The 17,577-nt window shown below is 38.8% G+C and overlaps 1 protein-coding gene across 1 annotated transcript; it reads left to right on the top strand.

Annotated features, from left to right (window-relative positions):
* The first annotated feature begins 4,820 nt into the window (after positions 1-4,820).
* On the top strand, positions 4,821-13,639 carry BNIP3L (BCL2/adenovirus E1B 19kDa interacting protein 3-like). The gene is made up of 5 exons (XM_010017777.1): positions 4,821-5,032; positions 6,700-6,772; positions 8,481-8,584; positions 9,367-9,516; positions 10,844-13,639. The coding sequence occupies exons 1-5, from the start codon at positions 4,866-4,868 to the stop codon at positions 10,890-10,892; spliced, it is 543 nt and encodes a 180-aa protein (XP_010016079.1). The 5' UTR covers positions 4,821-4,865; the 3' UTR covers positions 10,893-13,639.
* Positions 13,640-17,577: the final 3,938 nt, after the last annotated feature.

Raw genomic sequence — 17,577 nt, 5'->3', positions numbered from 1 at the left:
GGCTCGGTGCGAGCCGAGGAGAGCAGGAGCAGGTTTGTTTCGTGGTTAAACTGAGTTTATTCGGTGGCTGGTGTTAACAGCTAAGATGGGGATACAGCAGGGTAGGGGGAGGAGCGTGACTGTGGGAATGAGTTTATTCAGTGGCTGAGTCAATACCACTGACGTGAGCTATTTTCCTCTATATCCGGCATCTATGTCAGCTGCTCTGCTGCATCCTTTTGTTCCTAGGATAACACTGGTAGGGCTGGTTTTTATGTAGGCTCTCGTACTTACTTGGCAGATGCTTTTCCCTCGTTTCAAACAGCTACTTCAGTGTGTCCTTTCATTTGTTTGTAATTATTAAGGATACTGCAGTTGGAGAGGTAAATAAATTGCATTAATGATCAACTGTTACCTTCGTGGTTTACACTGAAGTTTTAACTGACCACGAAATATATTGGCTGGTTGATCGCCTGTAACTCGGTGGGAATTGTATCGAAGAAGAATAAGCTGTGCCGATTTCGTAACACTGCTTTTGTGTTCTGGTAATGCTACACCTTGTGATAAGGACAGCAGCTTACAACAATGTTCGCCTGAGTCAAATGGGTATTTTAGCAAATTATTCAGGGCTGTTAGCATACTTAAACAACGATTACGCTTGAAGTTGCGACATGTTCCTTTCCTAACTCGATACTTTAGAAATCCCGGGCTTTGATGCTTCTATATTTTAATATTTCCTTTTTGTTGCCTGTTAACTTACTCAGCGGGATGTGTTAGTCTGCTGTAAGGTAGGAGCAACAAGAGATGAGCGCACTGTAAGCCTGCGCTGGATCTGTTCACGTAGGTCTTATTGCTGGATTGGCATGTAGAGGCTTAGCTAAATCAGTGTGATTACTGAAGGTGATGAGCACAAGGTATGAGAGGAAGTACTCGGTAGTCTATGCTCTGAGAACAAAACAAATGCAACCTATCAGCTCCACATAGGCTTAGTGCCGCTTTCAGTGCTCAGCTGCTCCACAATGCTTTGGTGTTACAGGTATATTTTCGGCCATTACATAAACTTTTCAGTGATTTTTTTTTTCCAAGCTAGTGATCTTAGACACGTACTCATTTGGTTCTGTATGTCATTTGTGTGTGTTTAGGGCCTTTCACTCAAAGATTCAAAGCGCTTGAATCGAAGGTCAGGAGACCTGGGAATAAAACTGGTAACTGAACCTATGCTTGGTTGGGTTCTTAAAAAAATAAAAAAAAAATAAAAAAAACCTTGTATGCTCTGGGAATTCTGGATGCTTCCTATATTTTAATTATTATAAAGCTCTGTTACATATTGACAAAAAGAAGAAATCCCACCTTAGGCAGGAACCCATCTAGCTCTGTCAAGGAAGATCTGTTTAATAATTACCATTATGGGAATCTGAACAGCTTTCTGTTCTTTCTCTCTTTCATTATTTTTTTATGGTATACTTCATTGTCAAAGTGATATTTCTTAGTTTATTCAAGTTGACTATGGCTTAGACTTTGTGTGAGCTGCTGGTCTGAAGTATTTTTATATATATAAAATATATGTGTATATATAATTGGACAATAATTTGTGTCTTGTCCTTGATATCTCCACCCCAACTACCCAGCTGAAACCACAGAGTGAATAAACAAAATGAGACCCCTATTCCCCCCCACATTTAGCTACTGTTGTTTAAACAGTCCATCAGTTATGGAAAAACATGTAATTAAAGTCAGTGTGTATCAGTTTGTAGTGAAATAATTAGCCTTGGAGGGTGGCCAAAATTCAGACAATTTTGGAGAAAAATACCATTCATATAAACAGTTGTGGGATTTGTTTGTTTGTTCTTCCAAAGTGTGTGTTATGTGATTTGTGAAGGGAGGAGAATGCCACCACATCTCTTAATTCTCCCACTCCTAATTCTCCCGTGTTTCCCATTTTACTGTCAAGTAGAAATATAATTATATTTAATATAATCAGGAGTTCTCATGTGGGTGGTTAATGTAGCTTCCTTAGTTCTGGAAAAAGCTTGGGGCAGAAACCACTCTCTATTACTTGGGCAGTTTATTCTCACATAAATTCCTGTGCATCTTACATTCCTGTGCATCTTTTCAAAGAAGCAGAGATTTATATCCCTCTAATCAGTCGTTGAAACTGCATGGGTTCTCTGGCTCCTTCTCCCAAACCGGTTGTGACTGCCAGTGGGAGTATATAGCATGTTTTAGCTTGATGTCAGATTACACTTCGTTGGATGTATTTTGACTCATTAAAAGTGAGGTCAGATGGAGAACGTGCCTCTTGCCATGTAAACTGCTGCTCAACTTGTTGGGACTCTTTACTCACAGTTTGAGTGTTCTTCCTCGTGTGGCCACAACATGTTTTAGATAAACGTTAAGTTTTGTCAGACAGGGTAAACATTAATAAAGATTTTATTTGTGCACAATCTTGTGTGCTTTGGAGGCGTCTTTAGTAGCTGCATACTAGAGCAACCAGTTTTGATCATCTTTGCTGGGTTTCCATTGTGGTGTCAGAGGAGGACATCCCCCTGCCCCTTTGCCCTCTGTTCTTTTCACAGTTTGTCACCCACTGCTGATATTTTTTTTTTTTTTTTTTTTTTTTTTATAATGGACGTCTTTGCAGATCCTGAGCATTTTAATTCTCCCAAGAGATGCTCACTACTCCAAAGTGGAAGCATTCTGGCCTGTCTTCTAACTGCAGTTGCCACATGCTTTTCTGCAGGTGTGGCCTCTTGATGTGAAGGTGTTGCCACAAGGCATATCTGCCTTCCTGATGTAGTTCTTACAGCGTGGCCTTTTTATTTAGAAATTTAGACACCAGCACTCATCATAAATCTCAAATAATAGTCTGTGACTCGCACTGACTGGTCTGAGCAAAGGCCTTCTTCTCGCAGTTAACGCTTAACTATCTGAGAAGATATGTAGTACAGAGTTTGTGTACGTTGTGTGATTGTGCACAGGAGCTCTGTGCACACCCTAAATACCTTGTTTGTGAATACAGCTTGGGGAAACCCAGACTGTAAACCACCAGGACTCTTTAAGGGTATGATGCTTCCATGGTCATCAGTATAATGGTGTAGTTAATAATTGGTACTAAGTATAAAGTTATTTCTGTTTCAGCTTCACAAAATCAAGTTGAAAGTAGGTGGACTTGTTGTGACATACATCCCTTCCTGTGTCACTGATAAAGTTCCCAGAGTCAAGACTTTGCTATCAAAAATAAGAAAATAAGTGTAGGCACTCTAAAGTACATGTCAGAAGTCAAGAAATTAGTGTTACAATTTAGAACCTCTGCAAATAGTGTTTACAAAGTAGTTTCAACATTTTTTTTCATGTCTTTAGGTTTTATTTTCTTTCTTAAGTATTTTTACCTCTGTGGTGAAGATGTCGGTACACTAGAAAATAAAAAAATCAACCAAACAAACTAAAAGCTTCATGTGGTATAAATTAAATTATGCAGGAATTGTGATAACATAATATACATCTGACTGACAGCAGGAAATCATTTTGCATTGAAAACAGTATGCTTTTGAGAAGTTGGAGATCTTTCCTTCCATAATCATGGCTAGTAGAGTGGCTGTATGGCCAAATGACTCTTGTTACATGTCTTGATGAGAAGGTTGGAATTGCATTTGGATATGGAATGCATTTAAATATTTGGAACAGATAGAGCAGTAGAAGTCTATCTTTACCTCTCATGATTTTAAATAATATGTTTATGAATTAAGAATGTTTTTGAAACCTCTTTGTTTGCAATTGAAACGTGTCACTACTGAACATATCGGTAAATGCTGTTTTGCATTTAGTTAATATGCACATAAAATGCAAGTAAAGACATCTAAAACAAAAAATCAAAATCCTCAACCTAAGCACAGAGTATATGATCTTCTTGGCAGCCACTTTTATCATTCAGGATACACTCTTGCTCTTTTGTCAAATCTCAGTGCACACATGGAAATCCCATAGGCATAACTACAAAAAAAAAGGGGGGGACACACCAGTAAATCTCAACTCATAGGCTATAGAGCTGTCCTTAAGGAAATTGAAAGAAGGGAGGTGGGAAGAGGCTGAAGTAATGGCATTGAAAGTATTGACTGTTACTACATGTGAGGGCTCTGCATTTCTCATGGTACTCGGTTCTTCATTTTGGCTACTTAGCAGTGAAATCTTTTAATCCAGCTGTAATGAAATGTACGTCAGCATGGTACTTCAGCTCTGTAAGGAAACATAATGCCTGCTTCAGGCATCCGGTGGTTCAAGTTGTGCTATGACCCATTAAGGTTGTGGTAGGATAGGAGAGGTGGGAGATGTTTGTTAGAGAGCCAGGGCTGAGAAAGTTGAGCGAGGGCTGCCTGCAACCTGCCTGATGCGTATGAAAGTCAGGGTTTGATTCGGGGCCTTTGGAAGTAGAGGGAAGAAGGAGAATATGAAATGGCAGGTGGGGAGTTGTGTAGCTGGGGACTTGCACTCGAAAATGTTGTTTCAAAAAGGAATGTAGAAGTAGAACAAGGGAAGTGGGTGACCAGTGTCATGGAGTGATACATAGGTAATTGAAGCTTCAAACTGCAGAGAGAAACGAGGCCTATTGAAGTATTAGTATCTGAGGACAGAGGGGGCATATTTGACTAGCTCTGGAGGTAGGTAGCAACAAAATGTAACTCTTTAGGGGTGCTCTTGTTGATGAAAGAGAAAGAAATGTGTTGCTCTTGCATGCAGTACATGTTTATGAGTTTTCTCCCCAGTAACAGTGTATGTTATCAGAATCCACCACGTTCATGTTTGTTTCTGTGTGTAATTGATAAACTTGAGATGGGTTTTTAATGAAATGGTGTCTGGCTGGCCCAACAGGTTCCTGGGTGGAGTTACAGATGAACGGCAATGGCAATAGCAACGATAATGGCAATGGGAAAAATGGAGGTCTGGAACATGTCCCTTCATCATCCTCCATCCACAATGGAGACATGGAAAAAATTCTCCTGGACGCCCAGCATGAATCAGGACAGAGCAGTTCGAGAGGTAGTTCCCACTGTGATAGGTAAATAAATGTTTTCTGTCCTGCCTGCAATTTATAGCAGGTTTTTATCACGTAGATGTTAATGGGGGCATAAAGCTTTTTCTCCGGCTTAAGTTTGTCGTGCTTCAGGATTTGGGGTGCTTGCTGGCTCATGATAACTGGCTGTTAAATAAGACATCTGATTTGAAAAGTTGATCGTTGCTACACAGAAAACTGAGGAATCCAGGAGCTGGAGAGTCACATCAACGTCACAGTTAAATTTCACATTGTCATAAAGCACATGTGGCGTAAAAAATATCTGATTTTACTGGCTCATCAATAATAATGTTATGTACATGAGCTTTATGTTTAGTCAAACATAATAAAATGTCACTGGACTTAACAGAAAAAAAGATCCTCAGAATTTGTACTTCTTGATTTCAGTGTTCTGCTTTTTCTCCTGCGAAGGCAAAATACCTCTTGCTTAACAATATAGTCCTTCAAGGCACATGTGAGCATTACGATATTCTTCTGTGTTCATTATGCCTTTTTTTCTAGGAAGTTTTGGGGCAGTTTGGAAATCCTTGGGCAGTTTTTAGATACAATTTTAGCTGCCTTCAGATGTGCCTGTCTTGGTTTTGCTGGGTGAATGCTGTCTAACTGTCATGTCTACTAGGTAGCCTACATAAGTGGTTGATAGATATAAAAGATACTTAAAAGCAGTTAGGCCTGATTTAATGACTGAATGTAGTACACTGTTTGAAAATAATCCATACGAGTATTTAAAATAGAATGGTTACATTTATAGAAAACAAAATTTGTTACATCTTCGTTGCTAAGGAACGAGCTGTCAGAGCTGTCGCTGTAGACTGCTTTCCAGTTCAGTCGGGAATGGCTGGGTAGATTCTTTTACTAGCAGAGGATTTTCAGTTATTACCCACATATTAAGTGAATGAAGACAGATTCTTTTTTTCTTTTTTAAACTTAATTTTCCCCTTTTGACGGTTGAAGTATGAATCAAGAAATATTTTGCATTCTCTTCACAGAGTAGACTGCTCTGAAGCGTAGTAGTTTGGGCTCTCTTTTGGATGTTTCTAAAATACACCTTTTTCATGAAAGCTTAAGTCAGGTTAAAAAGATGCCTTTAGCATTTTAATGAGACACCTGCACTGGTGCATCATGCTGCATTTTGTCTTGGTCATGACTTAAGTTCTCTGGTGTTTGGTCAGTTGAGGTGCGATAGTTGATTAATTTCTCAAGTAGATTACCAAATGTTTAATACTCGAAGTGAGGCTAACAAGGAATATATATTCTTGCCAAGCATTAAAAGGTTTTTTCATGTGTGATGTTTCTGCTTGTAATGATAGAAAAAGAGGTATAATTCACAATGCTGGCAGTGTTACCTAAAAGAAATAAGGGATCTGCAGATTTTGTGTGGCAGTTTTTGGTCAATGCTTCCTTTGCTTCAGTGAGAGGTTGGTCAAGGTGGTTGAGAAAGGTGGGATTATAAAGGTGGGAATGAAAAGCTGAGAGGGTTTGGAAGACTTTCTAATACCGGTATGTTTGATCTGAAGGCTAGTCTGTACCCCATAGGAATAGTGTGCAGAAGTGCATGTGGAAATGATTCAGCTGAGATGCTGTTTACACTAATGATTCTTTAGGTGACTGTATTATGACAAAATGACATAACAAAATCAATTTCTCTTTAGCCCTTCACCTCAAGAAGATGGACAGATAACTTTTGATGTGGAAATGCACACAAGTAAAGACAGTAGTTCTCAGGTATTTTCTTTATTAACCTTTAAAATACATGAATTTAAAAAAAATGTGTTTTCAATTATGGATAATGCATACAAATTGTGTGTTTGTATAAATCAGCATTGGGAATACTTGAGGGGTAGAGCAAGCTCTGTTGTGTCAATAGTTCTAAAATGTTATATATTTTATGTGTCAAAAAATGCGTTAAACAGTTTGATAGCCAATTTTGTTTTTCATTCTGAGACTCTAAACTTGGCTGTCAGCTGCAGGACAAGCAAATGAATTTTATTTAATCAAAATTTGGGGATGTACCTTAGTCATTTGGGTAATGCTGTTTACTTGTCTTACACTTTATTTTTGCAGGTTTTAACTCAGTCTTTTTTATTAGAAATTTATATAGTACCTTCCTGTAAATGGGGATAGTAAATAATTTCTGTGCAGTCAAGCTTATGTTAGTTTAAATTATCTTTTAAGGAGTTAAATTAAATTAAAACACATTCCAGAGCAATTAGTTTTAGCCACAGGGCAGGGTTAGTAAACTTCATTTAGGCTTACATTCTGTATTGACTTGTAGAGATTAATAGCTTTGAAGTGCGGGGAAAAATGAGTCTCCATCTCTAAAGCTGAGAATTGCCCTGCTTAGTAGCAGTCATATTATTGTCTAACACTGCACTGTGTGTGTCAAACCTGCTTTCTTTGAAATGTTTATATTTCTGCACAGGATTTCAGGGGGTTCAGTTTATTGCTCTACAGATAGTCAGCTCACATGATAGTGAGTAATTGCCGTAATACAAACTGAGAGGAGACTACTGCTGAACTCTTAGTTTTATCATTTAATAGAATTTGCTGTCTTCAGCAGTATAAATAAAAAGCATTCCTGGAAGAATGAAACCTTGCATTTAATTTTGTCAAAGACCTGACTGAACAGTAGGACTGTTTCAGCTCTGCCCTGTAGAGTCACAGGGATTTGAGTGAAGTTGTTGGTCTTTTGTGGCTGTCGTATTTGATGACTCCTGGGTTTGGTATGGTTTTTGCTTTAATGTTAAGTGGTTTAGTTTGCTAAGGGTAGCTAAGGAAATAGTTTTAATGTGAAGGAGGAGTTTGTACCAAAGTCCGTGGTGTTTTCTAGTCTGTTTTATTTTTTTTCCTATGTGGTAACACTTGCATCTAATGATGTAACATCAAATCTTTGGATCAAGACAACTAGTAGTTGTGTAGTGAATTCTTGCCTTTCCCTGCTGCATCTGGAATGCACCCAGTAGAAGCTGCTAGTGCAAGTAATACAAATTTTAAACAGCTAATAACACATTTAAAGTTACAATACTGTTTCTAAATCCTCTTATTTGGCTGTCTTTCTGTCCTTTAGCCACACTCTGTATGCTTTAAATGAACTGCAAGTTTTTGCCATTTGTGAAAATGTGAATACTTTTTACATAATGCTGGTTTATTACATTTAGGATTAAAAGAATAATTTGTTTTGTTAAAACCCAAGTAACTTGCAATGATGTCAAAATAGGAATAACATTTGTGGTATACTGACTTGTGCAGATCCTCCTGTTAGCGTAATAAAATCTTTTCTAAACAATCAGTAGCCCAAGAGCACTTGCTCGTTTATCAGGTGCCACCATTTGGTGCTTATCATTTTAGCACTGTTGTTGTCCTTGCTCTTGATTTAACACCATAAGGAGGAGCTAATTGAGTGTTACAAGGCTTGTCCCATGTATATTTTCAGTCTGAAGAAGAAGCAGTAGAAGGAGAGAAAGAATTGGAAGTTTTGAAGAAAAGTGCTGACTGGGTGTCAGACTGGTCAAGTAGGCCTGAAAACATTCCTCCCAAGTAAGTTAAACACTACTTTAATGAATATTCTTTTTATATGAAGGAGAGAAGAATCCTAAATTGCATGGAATTACTCTGGCTCTCCAGATTAAATCATGTTGGAAAAAGATTTCTCTTTGGGGAGGCTACAGAAAGTCAAAACAATGAAGTGTGAAAATCTTAATAGCAACAGAATTACCTTTTTTATTAAAAGTAACATCAATCCACAGCAAGCTGATTACAAAGTTTCTTGACAAAATTGTAATTATTGGAAGAGCTGGGGACTTGGAGTTGGGATTTATTGCATTTAGTTTGGCTTATTGAATGGAATAGTGTTGAGCAAGTCTCCTAAATTCTCTGTACCTTTTTTTCTTTCTATGTAAAATATGTAATGTTCATCTACGGAAGGGGAAACGTTGAGATCCTTGAATGCAAAGCATTTTTATTAAAATAGAGGATGCTGTCTAAATCTGGCACACTTCTGTCTCTCTGTTTGGAACAAAAAGTGAGGCTCTTGCTAACAAATCACATCCTGAAATTCCCTCTCTCGGACCTACCTCTCTCTCTTCAGCTACTGCTCCCCTTGTCTCTATACTGTCTGTGTAAGTGGTCTCTCCACAATCCCTCCTACTATTTTCTTTGATTCCTTACTCATGTAAGGGATCTTTAGCTCTTTGTACTTAAAAAACAATGTTCCTACAGAGATCTATGCATTGTGTGCAAAAAAAAAAAAAAAAAAAAAAGGAAGAAACAAAAATCTTACGGGTTTTGATTTTTTTCCACCCTTTCCCCTCTTCTTTCAGGGAATTTCATTTCAGACATCCCAAACGTTCAGTGTCTTTAAGTATGAGAAAAAGTGGAGCAATGAAAAAAGGTGGCATTTTCTCTGCAGAATTTCTTAAGGTTTTCATTCCATCTTTGTTCATATCTCATGTTTTGGCTTTGGGATTAGGGTAAGTATTAACGTAATTCTCACTTCAACTTTTGCATCTGGCTTTGCTTTACCACTTCACTTGTATGCCAGGTACCTGCTGAAAAGGGCTTTAGCTAGAATAACTATGTTGTTGCACCTTGCTTGAGATAGACTTAGTACACTTTTTGAAATTCAGGAAAACATTGCAGCAATTAAAATTTTTCAGCCATTTGAACATTTTATGTCTACAATAGATGAAGTTTCTTGTGTTGAAAATGCATGGATTATCATGAATTTGCAAATAACCTTTGCAGTTACAACATGTGCCATTTGATTATCCACGTGTTCTACTTAAATGCTTCAGGTTATAATGTAGAGAGAGTAAAAACAGAGTAAGTGGAAAACTGCTGTAACTTCTACTAACCATTGCAAAGCCACATTGTACGAATACTGATGCTGAAGTTCTGTGTGTGTGGCACGTACTCTGTTATTTTCAATGTCTTATGCTGAAATTGTGTGGTATAACTGAAAGTCAAGGTTTGGATACTTAAAGAAAGGTACATGAAATACTGGATGTGTCCTGCAAGATCAGCTACGACTCTGCTCAGCACTGCTTTCATTGCCTGCATAATCCAACATAATCTCTCCGCTTGCTTACTCCTTGTGTTATGTTCATTCATTTTATGTCCTTCTCTGATGGGGCAAAGATACGTACTCAAAATATGCTTCTGTATAGCTTTATATTTGTTTTTCAGAGTGTAGTTTCAGTGTCTCTTTAAATTCCTGTAAACTATCAAATAAATTAGGAAGGTAGAATATATGAGAGTACATTGTAAGATATTTGTACTACAGCAAAATTGGGCCTTTCCACAACGAATTCAATTGTGCCTGGATTTATTTGGTAGAGAATAGTGTTTTTGTAGCTCCTCAGTGCCTTAAAGCTCACACCCTCCCTGTATAGGCAGTAGTTTATTGTGTAGATCCTCAGTGCTCAGTGTTGTAAAGCTCACCTCCTCCCTTTATGGGCAGTACTTTATTTGTTTTACTGGAATAATCTGGGAGTGTTGCTCAGCTCCTCAAGAGTCCCTGTGTCAGGTACTCCACAGACAAGACACAAAGTTTTGGACTGGGGTTTTCAAATGAGCTTGGGACTGGCAGAAACCCACTTCCACTGAACGTTGATAGCATCAGTGCTCCTAGGCTCATCCGAAAATCTCACTCCTTAGGTAATTTATAGAAATGAAGTGACATCCTTGGAAGAATCTCATCAGACTTAGTGAAAGACAGACAGCTGAGTGCGTGCAAACTGTTTGGAAAACAGGGAATATCTCTGTGGAATACGATATGCCTTATACTTTTTATTTCAGCATCTACATTGGAAAACGACTGACCACACCTTCAGCCAGCACTTATTGAAAGATGGAGTGCAAAACCTGGAAATCCACGTGACCTGTGAAGGTGTTACTGTCTCATTTAGTACATTTGACTTGAGACCATTTTAAGCATGACCCTGACTTCACCCTTTCCTTACATATCCAGGTTTTTGCTAACTCTGGAATTCAGTATTGTGTTGGAACTCTGTTGAGGTGTTTCGCTATCTACATTCTTTCCCTCTCTCCTCCCATTCCCCTGCCTCTTGGCCTGCAAGACACGTCAGAGTTGCTGAACGGAGTTTACAACTGTCTATATGTTGCAAGGGCTTCTCTCAATGCAAAATGCCACCAGCAAGTTTAATTTTATCAGTGATGCTGTTGCCTCCTTAGTGCAACCTGACTTAAATTGCAGATGTGCATGGTATATATGTTGACTGTATAATGGTGATAAAATTAACAGGCTCTTTGGAAGAAAATTATTGATTGGAGTGAGAATGAATTTTTCTTTCAGAAAAGAAACCCAAGCTGGTTGTGAAATAAACTAAGAAATCACTGGCAATAAAAACAGTTTAAATCAGCTTTTGGGGGAATCTACTTGGCCCTTTGTGTATTGGCTAACACCATTTGATTTGCAGGAGGCAAAGACTGCATAAATTTTAAAGTAGGATAACTAAATCCATCAGCGTATTTTACTATTAGGTAATTGTTGTAATCTTGTCTTTTTCTATGAAGTCAGCTCCTTATTCCTTGTAGGAGAACCTGTCTGATGCCTAGAAAATACTAGAGAAATTGCATTGTTTGCATGTGAAGAAGCTTTTCTTTTCCTTACCTGTTTTCTTAAGGGAAAATCTGAAATGTGAAAATTTTCCTCTTAAAAGTAGTTTTAAATTAAGGAAAATCCCAACAGCTGTAGGTGTAGTTAGACTCTGTGTAAAAGGATATGATTCTGTTTGTTGTGGAACCATTTACAATTAGGATTATAGGGCAGTTTCAGAAAGCAAAGCGTTTGACTTATCTTTAAGGGGGACAATCTTGCAAGGGTATAACGATTCAGAAGTTGTCAAACTCTGAAATGTCTTCTGCAAAGGAGTTTTCAATATTCCTCTCTCATTGTTTACTGTACAATCTCCTTTGGGGATACATGGAATCTGCAAGTCACTCGTGGTGTCTCATGTTAGATAGACTCTTCTCACTAATGTTGTTGAACTTTTATCTTAGGGAACATTAAGCCTTGTCCTCCTTCAGTGACACTTCTTTTCAAAATGTGAAGCTTTAGTACCAAATTGTTACAAAGCATTGGGACAGCCATGTCCTAAAATAGATTTTATTGGATTTCAGAACATGTAGCATGACTCTGAAGGATAGAATGTTGAATATATAAAAAAATATGATATAGACTTTAATACTAAGTATTTAGGGAACCAATGCTAATTTTAAGACTAGCAAAAATCTCATTTAAATAAAAACTTTAGTAGGCTGACTTGTAGAACATGATAAGAAAACATAGTCAGCCAGTTTGGAGAGAACAGCTACATAGAATTATTTGCTTGCATCAGACTATAAAAAGTTGATGATTTGAACTAGCAGTGATGGCTTGAAACAGTTGATGCGTAGAAGCTAAATCCCCATCGAGGTTTGGTTTTTAGTTAGCTCCCAGAAAGTAAAAACGTGAAGGATAAATCCACTGCTAAACTCTATTTATTTTTATTCTCTACTTCTGAATGCTGTTACAGAATGCTTTCAGGGTGAAAGGGGCAGTCTAACAACAAATCCTCTTGAAGACATTTGCTTTTCTTCTTTTAGTGGCACTTGAGTAGCCTACAACTGCATATTGGTTTCAAGCGTGGATATTGGGTTTCACCCAAAGGTGGAGGAGGGAAGGGGGAAGTGGGGAAGGGTGTTTTAGTATCGAGTGCATCATTTTACAGACCTAAAACCTGAGGGGACGGGAGAAAGGCTGAAACACTTTCAGTTCTAATTACAGCACCTTGTTTTGTATGGAAATTGGAGTAGCAGAAAAATAGATTTTTACCAAGTAGGGAGTACTTTTTAAATAATAAGAGAAAAATATATCCCTTTCTAAATTAAAAGGCAATTCTTCTTCAGAATATTTAGTACATACTATTGCAAGCTTGTGGCTAGAGTATCAACACAACTTATGCTATTTGAAGGAGCCATGAAGTCAAATTTGTGAAAACTACAGGTGAGGAATGGATACATGATCACTGTAACACTTGTTATGATACAATGCAGTATTTATTGATACCCTACTATAAGCTTTGGATGAAAGTCTACAACTTCTAGTTTTACAATGAACAGAAACAGATTGCTGTATAATTTGAAAAGGGGTTTCAACTATTGCTAGTTGAAGTTTTGTTAAGATAGGTGTTGTTTAAAAAGCTTTATACCTGTTTACAGTTTTGGAAACACAAATGTAGGCTTCATTTTTCTTACATTCAGTGAAAACTGGCCTAGAATATTTGTAAATAGGATCAAGAAAAACAAATGCATAAACTCGCACACGAAAACCGCGGCAGGCAAACGTAACTGCAGCAAATGCATCTTTACTTACTGGTTTCAAAAGTGCAAGCTGAAGATTGTTAGAAATTCCACTTTTTTAATTGACATTTGTTGAACTATTGGAGTTAACTGAGCCAAAGTGATTATGCATTCTTCATAAATTAGTTAGCACTTTGTAACATTATATACAGTTTACAGTACATGTATAAGTTGTAGCTTATAAACATTTTGTGCCATTAAAGCTCTCACAAAACTGGTTGTCTGAAATTACTTCATACTGCGCCGCTCTTTCTTTCTTCTGGTTTTTTGGTTTTACAGGCCTGCTTCGTGTAATGCTTTCTGAAACTGTTGTGTTCTAGGTTAAATGAACAGTGAAGCTGCTGTGTATAGGCTGGAATCATTTTTTGAAAGATTGCTTGGGGTTGGGTTTTATTGGCTTGGCCTCATGTGCTTCTGTTCCTGAAGCACTTCATACAAACATTTCCGTTGTCAGCATTGTCCACCCGTGCCAAGTCCTTCAGCACCTTGTCCAGGAAAACTTCTAAAGCAAAATAGTGTAGTGGCATATGAAATGTAAAGTAGCATTGATGAGATTTTGTGTAATTAGTCAACTCTGTTGTACACCTTGTGTTTCTCTTCTGTTCCCTAATTCCATTGGAGACTAAAGAATAAGAGACATCAGCCCTAAATTGTTAATCTGTCGCCATAGTCTTGGTTCAAGAGCACTGGTTATTTCTGGGAGTATCATGTGGAGAGTTGTTTGTTCTACATGTAAAATGTCATCACTCTGATACTGTTAATGCCCATTTTAGTTACCTAGTGATTATTTTCCATGTTTTTAATGTAAAAGTCCAGAACTTTGTGAAAATGTGTTTTATTTATTTATTCAGAGAAATGAGATAAAGTTAGAAATCCTGCTTTTGGAGAGTGTAGATGTCTGGGAATTACAGTGAAACCTGGGCTTGAAACTTTGCATTATTACTACTTTGAAACTGTTTTGGAGAACATGGTTGTTTGGCTTAGAGCACTTTTGTTTCTCTGCAGCCAACCAAGATAAACACATTTATTTAGTAGGTGTTAACTGAGGGCGGGGGGAATCATTGTGTGCTTCAGAACTCTTCTAGTTACAATGGAATGTTTTGTAAAAGAATAAATACAAGATAATATTACATAAAGCAGCAGTATCTTTGCACTGAGATTATTCTGGTATAAATCACATTTTGAGGACTGTCTTCAAGTCTCTTTTCATTCTCGGGCAAGAATGTTAAGACTCAAGAGAAGGGATTTGTTTTCATACTTATTTGAGAGCACAGTGATACTACTTGTCTGTTCAGCTTAATGCAATGTAACTGGACAGGTGAGCTGTGTGGTGCCTTGCTTTCCTCTGTAATCAGCACCAAGAAATGTGTTTCATGTTATATTCTGGGAAAGTTAACTCCTACCTTTACTTGACTACAGTGCACCTAGAGATTTAGCTAAGTTAGCTATTTACATGAGACTGACAGGAGGTGGTGAGTCCTGCTTATGCCGTTTTCAAACTTACCTGTATATATATGAAAAGATTAGGATTTACTTTGAATTCTGTGTTTTATGAAGAAGTTCTGTATAAAAATGTTTGTACATTTGTGTGTGTGCATACATCTAAAATCCTGATTCTGTGCAAGTGTTTGTAGTTTGTACTTAGTTATATATGAAGACTGTGTTTTGGGTCTTGAAATCCAGTAAAATGCTAGGGCTCTAGAACTGAAACCTTAAGATACTCCTGGAAAAATCCCATGCTGCAAACAGCATCTCCATGAAAAAAGGAAAAGGTCCATTAGTTTCCCTTTCATTAAATCACTCCATGTCCTGCCCTGTTTGTCAGCTTCGCTAAGCACAGCTGACTCAGCCAAACTTCTGCTTGCAGGACCTGGAGCATGATCGGCCTTGACATTAAGGGCGAGGGCGAGTGGTGGCTTTCCATTAAGGAAAGTAAACATGACTGAACTTCCTGAGCTGCTGCCAGAAAATGCGGAGTATGGAAACTGGCATTCTCTGTTTTAAACTGTTTCATAACACTTTTCCAATAGGACTGTTGGTTACCGAGACAAAATACTGCCTGTTTTGGTGTGTGTTTCCTGGTTTCATGAGATCTGCAGTTTCCTCTGGTGGGGTATGTGGTGACTTACATGGGTTCAGATCTCACACTGTTAGTGTGTGGTTGATCTCTGTAGCTGGAGCTGGTAAAGCTCCAGAGGCTGTGTTCAAGACACACTGTTTTGCTTTCACCTCAAAGGGAGCAGGTTATGAAGAAAGTGTTCTGTCATGTTTCTAGGTAAGAGTGTGATCCAGGCTTGGTAAGTAAGCTACATTGGAAATCAGCTCCAAGTGGAATCATGTTCTGCCCTTTTCTGTGTGAGAAGTCCTCCTAAAGACCTGGAGGATGCTTTGTAACCAGTGTTCACTTCCAGTGCTGCTGCATAAAACATGATTGCTTAGAGCTCTGAATTGGATACAGAAGGGTGCTCACAGAGAGATGTTATTTCTGCCAGTGTTTTGCTGCTTGTTGGAGGTGACGTGAAGGAGAAGCTACAGCTGCCAATATTTGAGTTTCAGAAAGACTGGTTAGGGGTTGGTGAGAGGCTGGTGAGTCAGGCAGGCACTGACAGATGTGCCTGGTGCTCTGCAGGCTGGTTCAGGTGGGCAGGTCCGCAGCAATCCCTACCTGTGCCTAGCAGTGTAGTGGAACAGCCAAGCTCTGAGTGAGCTGTGGAAGCTGGCCTGAGACAGTGGCAGGGTTTGGCGTGGCTGTGCTGCCACTGGGAAAGAATAGCATTCCTTCTTCCTGGGGTTATCTGGTTGGCTCTGGTTGCAGGAAACAGCTTTTAAAGAATACAGCTATTTTTGTAAATACCGATAAGGTAGGAACAAATGTTCCAAGTGGAGTCATGAGCAGGATGGATACTGGAGTTGGAGTTTTTAATTACTGCCTTGTAGCCTGTGGGACTGTGCTGCTGGGAGTTGGAGCAGCCCTCAGATAGTTTTGCAGTGAGTGTGACACAAAAATATATTTGTCCTTGAAGGCTTTTTAGGTGCTGCTGGGTTAGTTGGGTTTAAAGCTGTGTGCCTGGAGTACGACTGTTCAGTTCTCATAGATAGGGCCTGTTTTTTTCCCCTCTCGCGTAAGTAGGCTGTACCACTACCAGCAGACTATGCAGACTTGCTTACTTGATGTACCAACTGTCATTTTATTTCAGAGTGAGAAGCAATGACAATTACAGCTGCCTCTCTAAGAGCACTGTCTGACAGGTAGAAGAGATCTCTGGGGTTCCTAGCAATTATTTTAATAGCTAGCTTCATCTCGGAAGCAATATTACGTGCCCATTTCCTATTTCTTGTCCTGGATGGCAGCTGCAGTGAAGTATCTCTGATCTAATCACAATGTGTACTTGCTAGCCTTAGTTTGCAGCACTGCAGCTTACCCGGATCTGATGTTGGGCTTTGCCTCTGTGTGCTAAGAATTGGATCTTGACTAGTTAAATTAACAGCTATCTGGGGAATGGCAGAACATAGCCTGAGCCTTAAGCTCTGCTGTCTTTTCACAGGGTTACAGGCATGCTTGGCTTGGCTGTCTGGAGATGTATTTCTTTTAATATATTTAGGATAGAAACACAAAGACTTAGCTGCACAGTCATAACAATGACTTAAAGTGATCAGTGACTTAGAAGAGGAAGCTTCTTCCTCCCACTGAAACTGCTGAACAAAAATATGAATCTCCAGAACCAGCAGGAATTCTTCTGTGAATCATTGCCAAAAGCCTAATACTCGGAAATGGATTTTTGCTGTGCATGGTTATGTTGCCTCTGCTGTGTTCTCTGTGTATGTGCATGTGTGTACATACATGCAGGCTGGAGTGGGAAAGGGGAGAGAGGAGGTGTGGCAGGAGAAGCACCCACAATGAAGGCGTGAGTCCTTTCCTGGTGCTGTAACATTTTCCTATAGGCTTCCCTGCTAGGTGAGGAAGCACGGCTGGGTGAGAAACCTCCCCAATTGGCTGGTACCATGGTGGTACGATAAGTGATGTCACCGGATTGTGTGCTGGCACTTTTCAGGCTCAGGCTTTTATTTCCCAGCAGAAATGCGTATATGAGAGAGAGAACAGTGCTGAAAGATGCTCTGGTCCATTTCCTTCTGCAGAAGTGAGAGTAGCTTGTAAATCATTGCTGCTT

This window comes from Nestor notabilis, unplaced genomic scaffold, assembly GCF_000696875.1.
Source record: "Nestor notabilis isolate BGI_N333 unplaced genomic scaffold, ASM69687v1 scaffold16347, whole genome shotgun sequence".
Taxonomy (NCBI): domain Eukaryota; kingdom Metazoa; phylum Chordata; class Aves; order Psittaciformes; family Psittacidae; genus Nestor; species Nestor notabilis.
This window is presented reverse-complemented; position numbering and strand designations above follow the sequence as displayed.

Coding starts and splice junctions, on each gene's coding strand:
- BNIP3L (XM_010017777.1), top strand. CDS start 4,866: ATGAACGGCAATGGCAATAGCAACGATAATGGCAATGGGAAAAATGGA. Junction 8,585..9,366: donor CCTGAAAACATTCCTCCCAA/GTAAGTTAAACA, acceptor CTCTTCTTTCAG/GGAATTTCATTTCAGACATC. Junction 9,517..10,843: donor GTTTTGGCTTTGGGATTAGG/GTAAGTATTAAC, acceptor TTTTTATTTCAG/CATCTACATTGGAAAACGAC.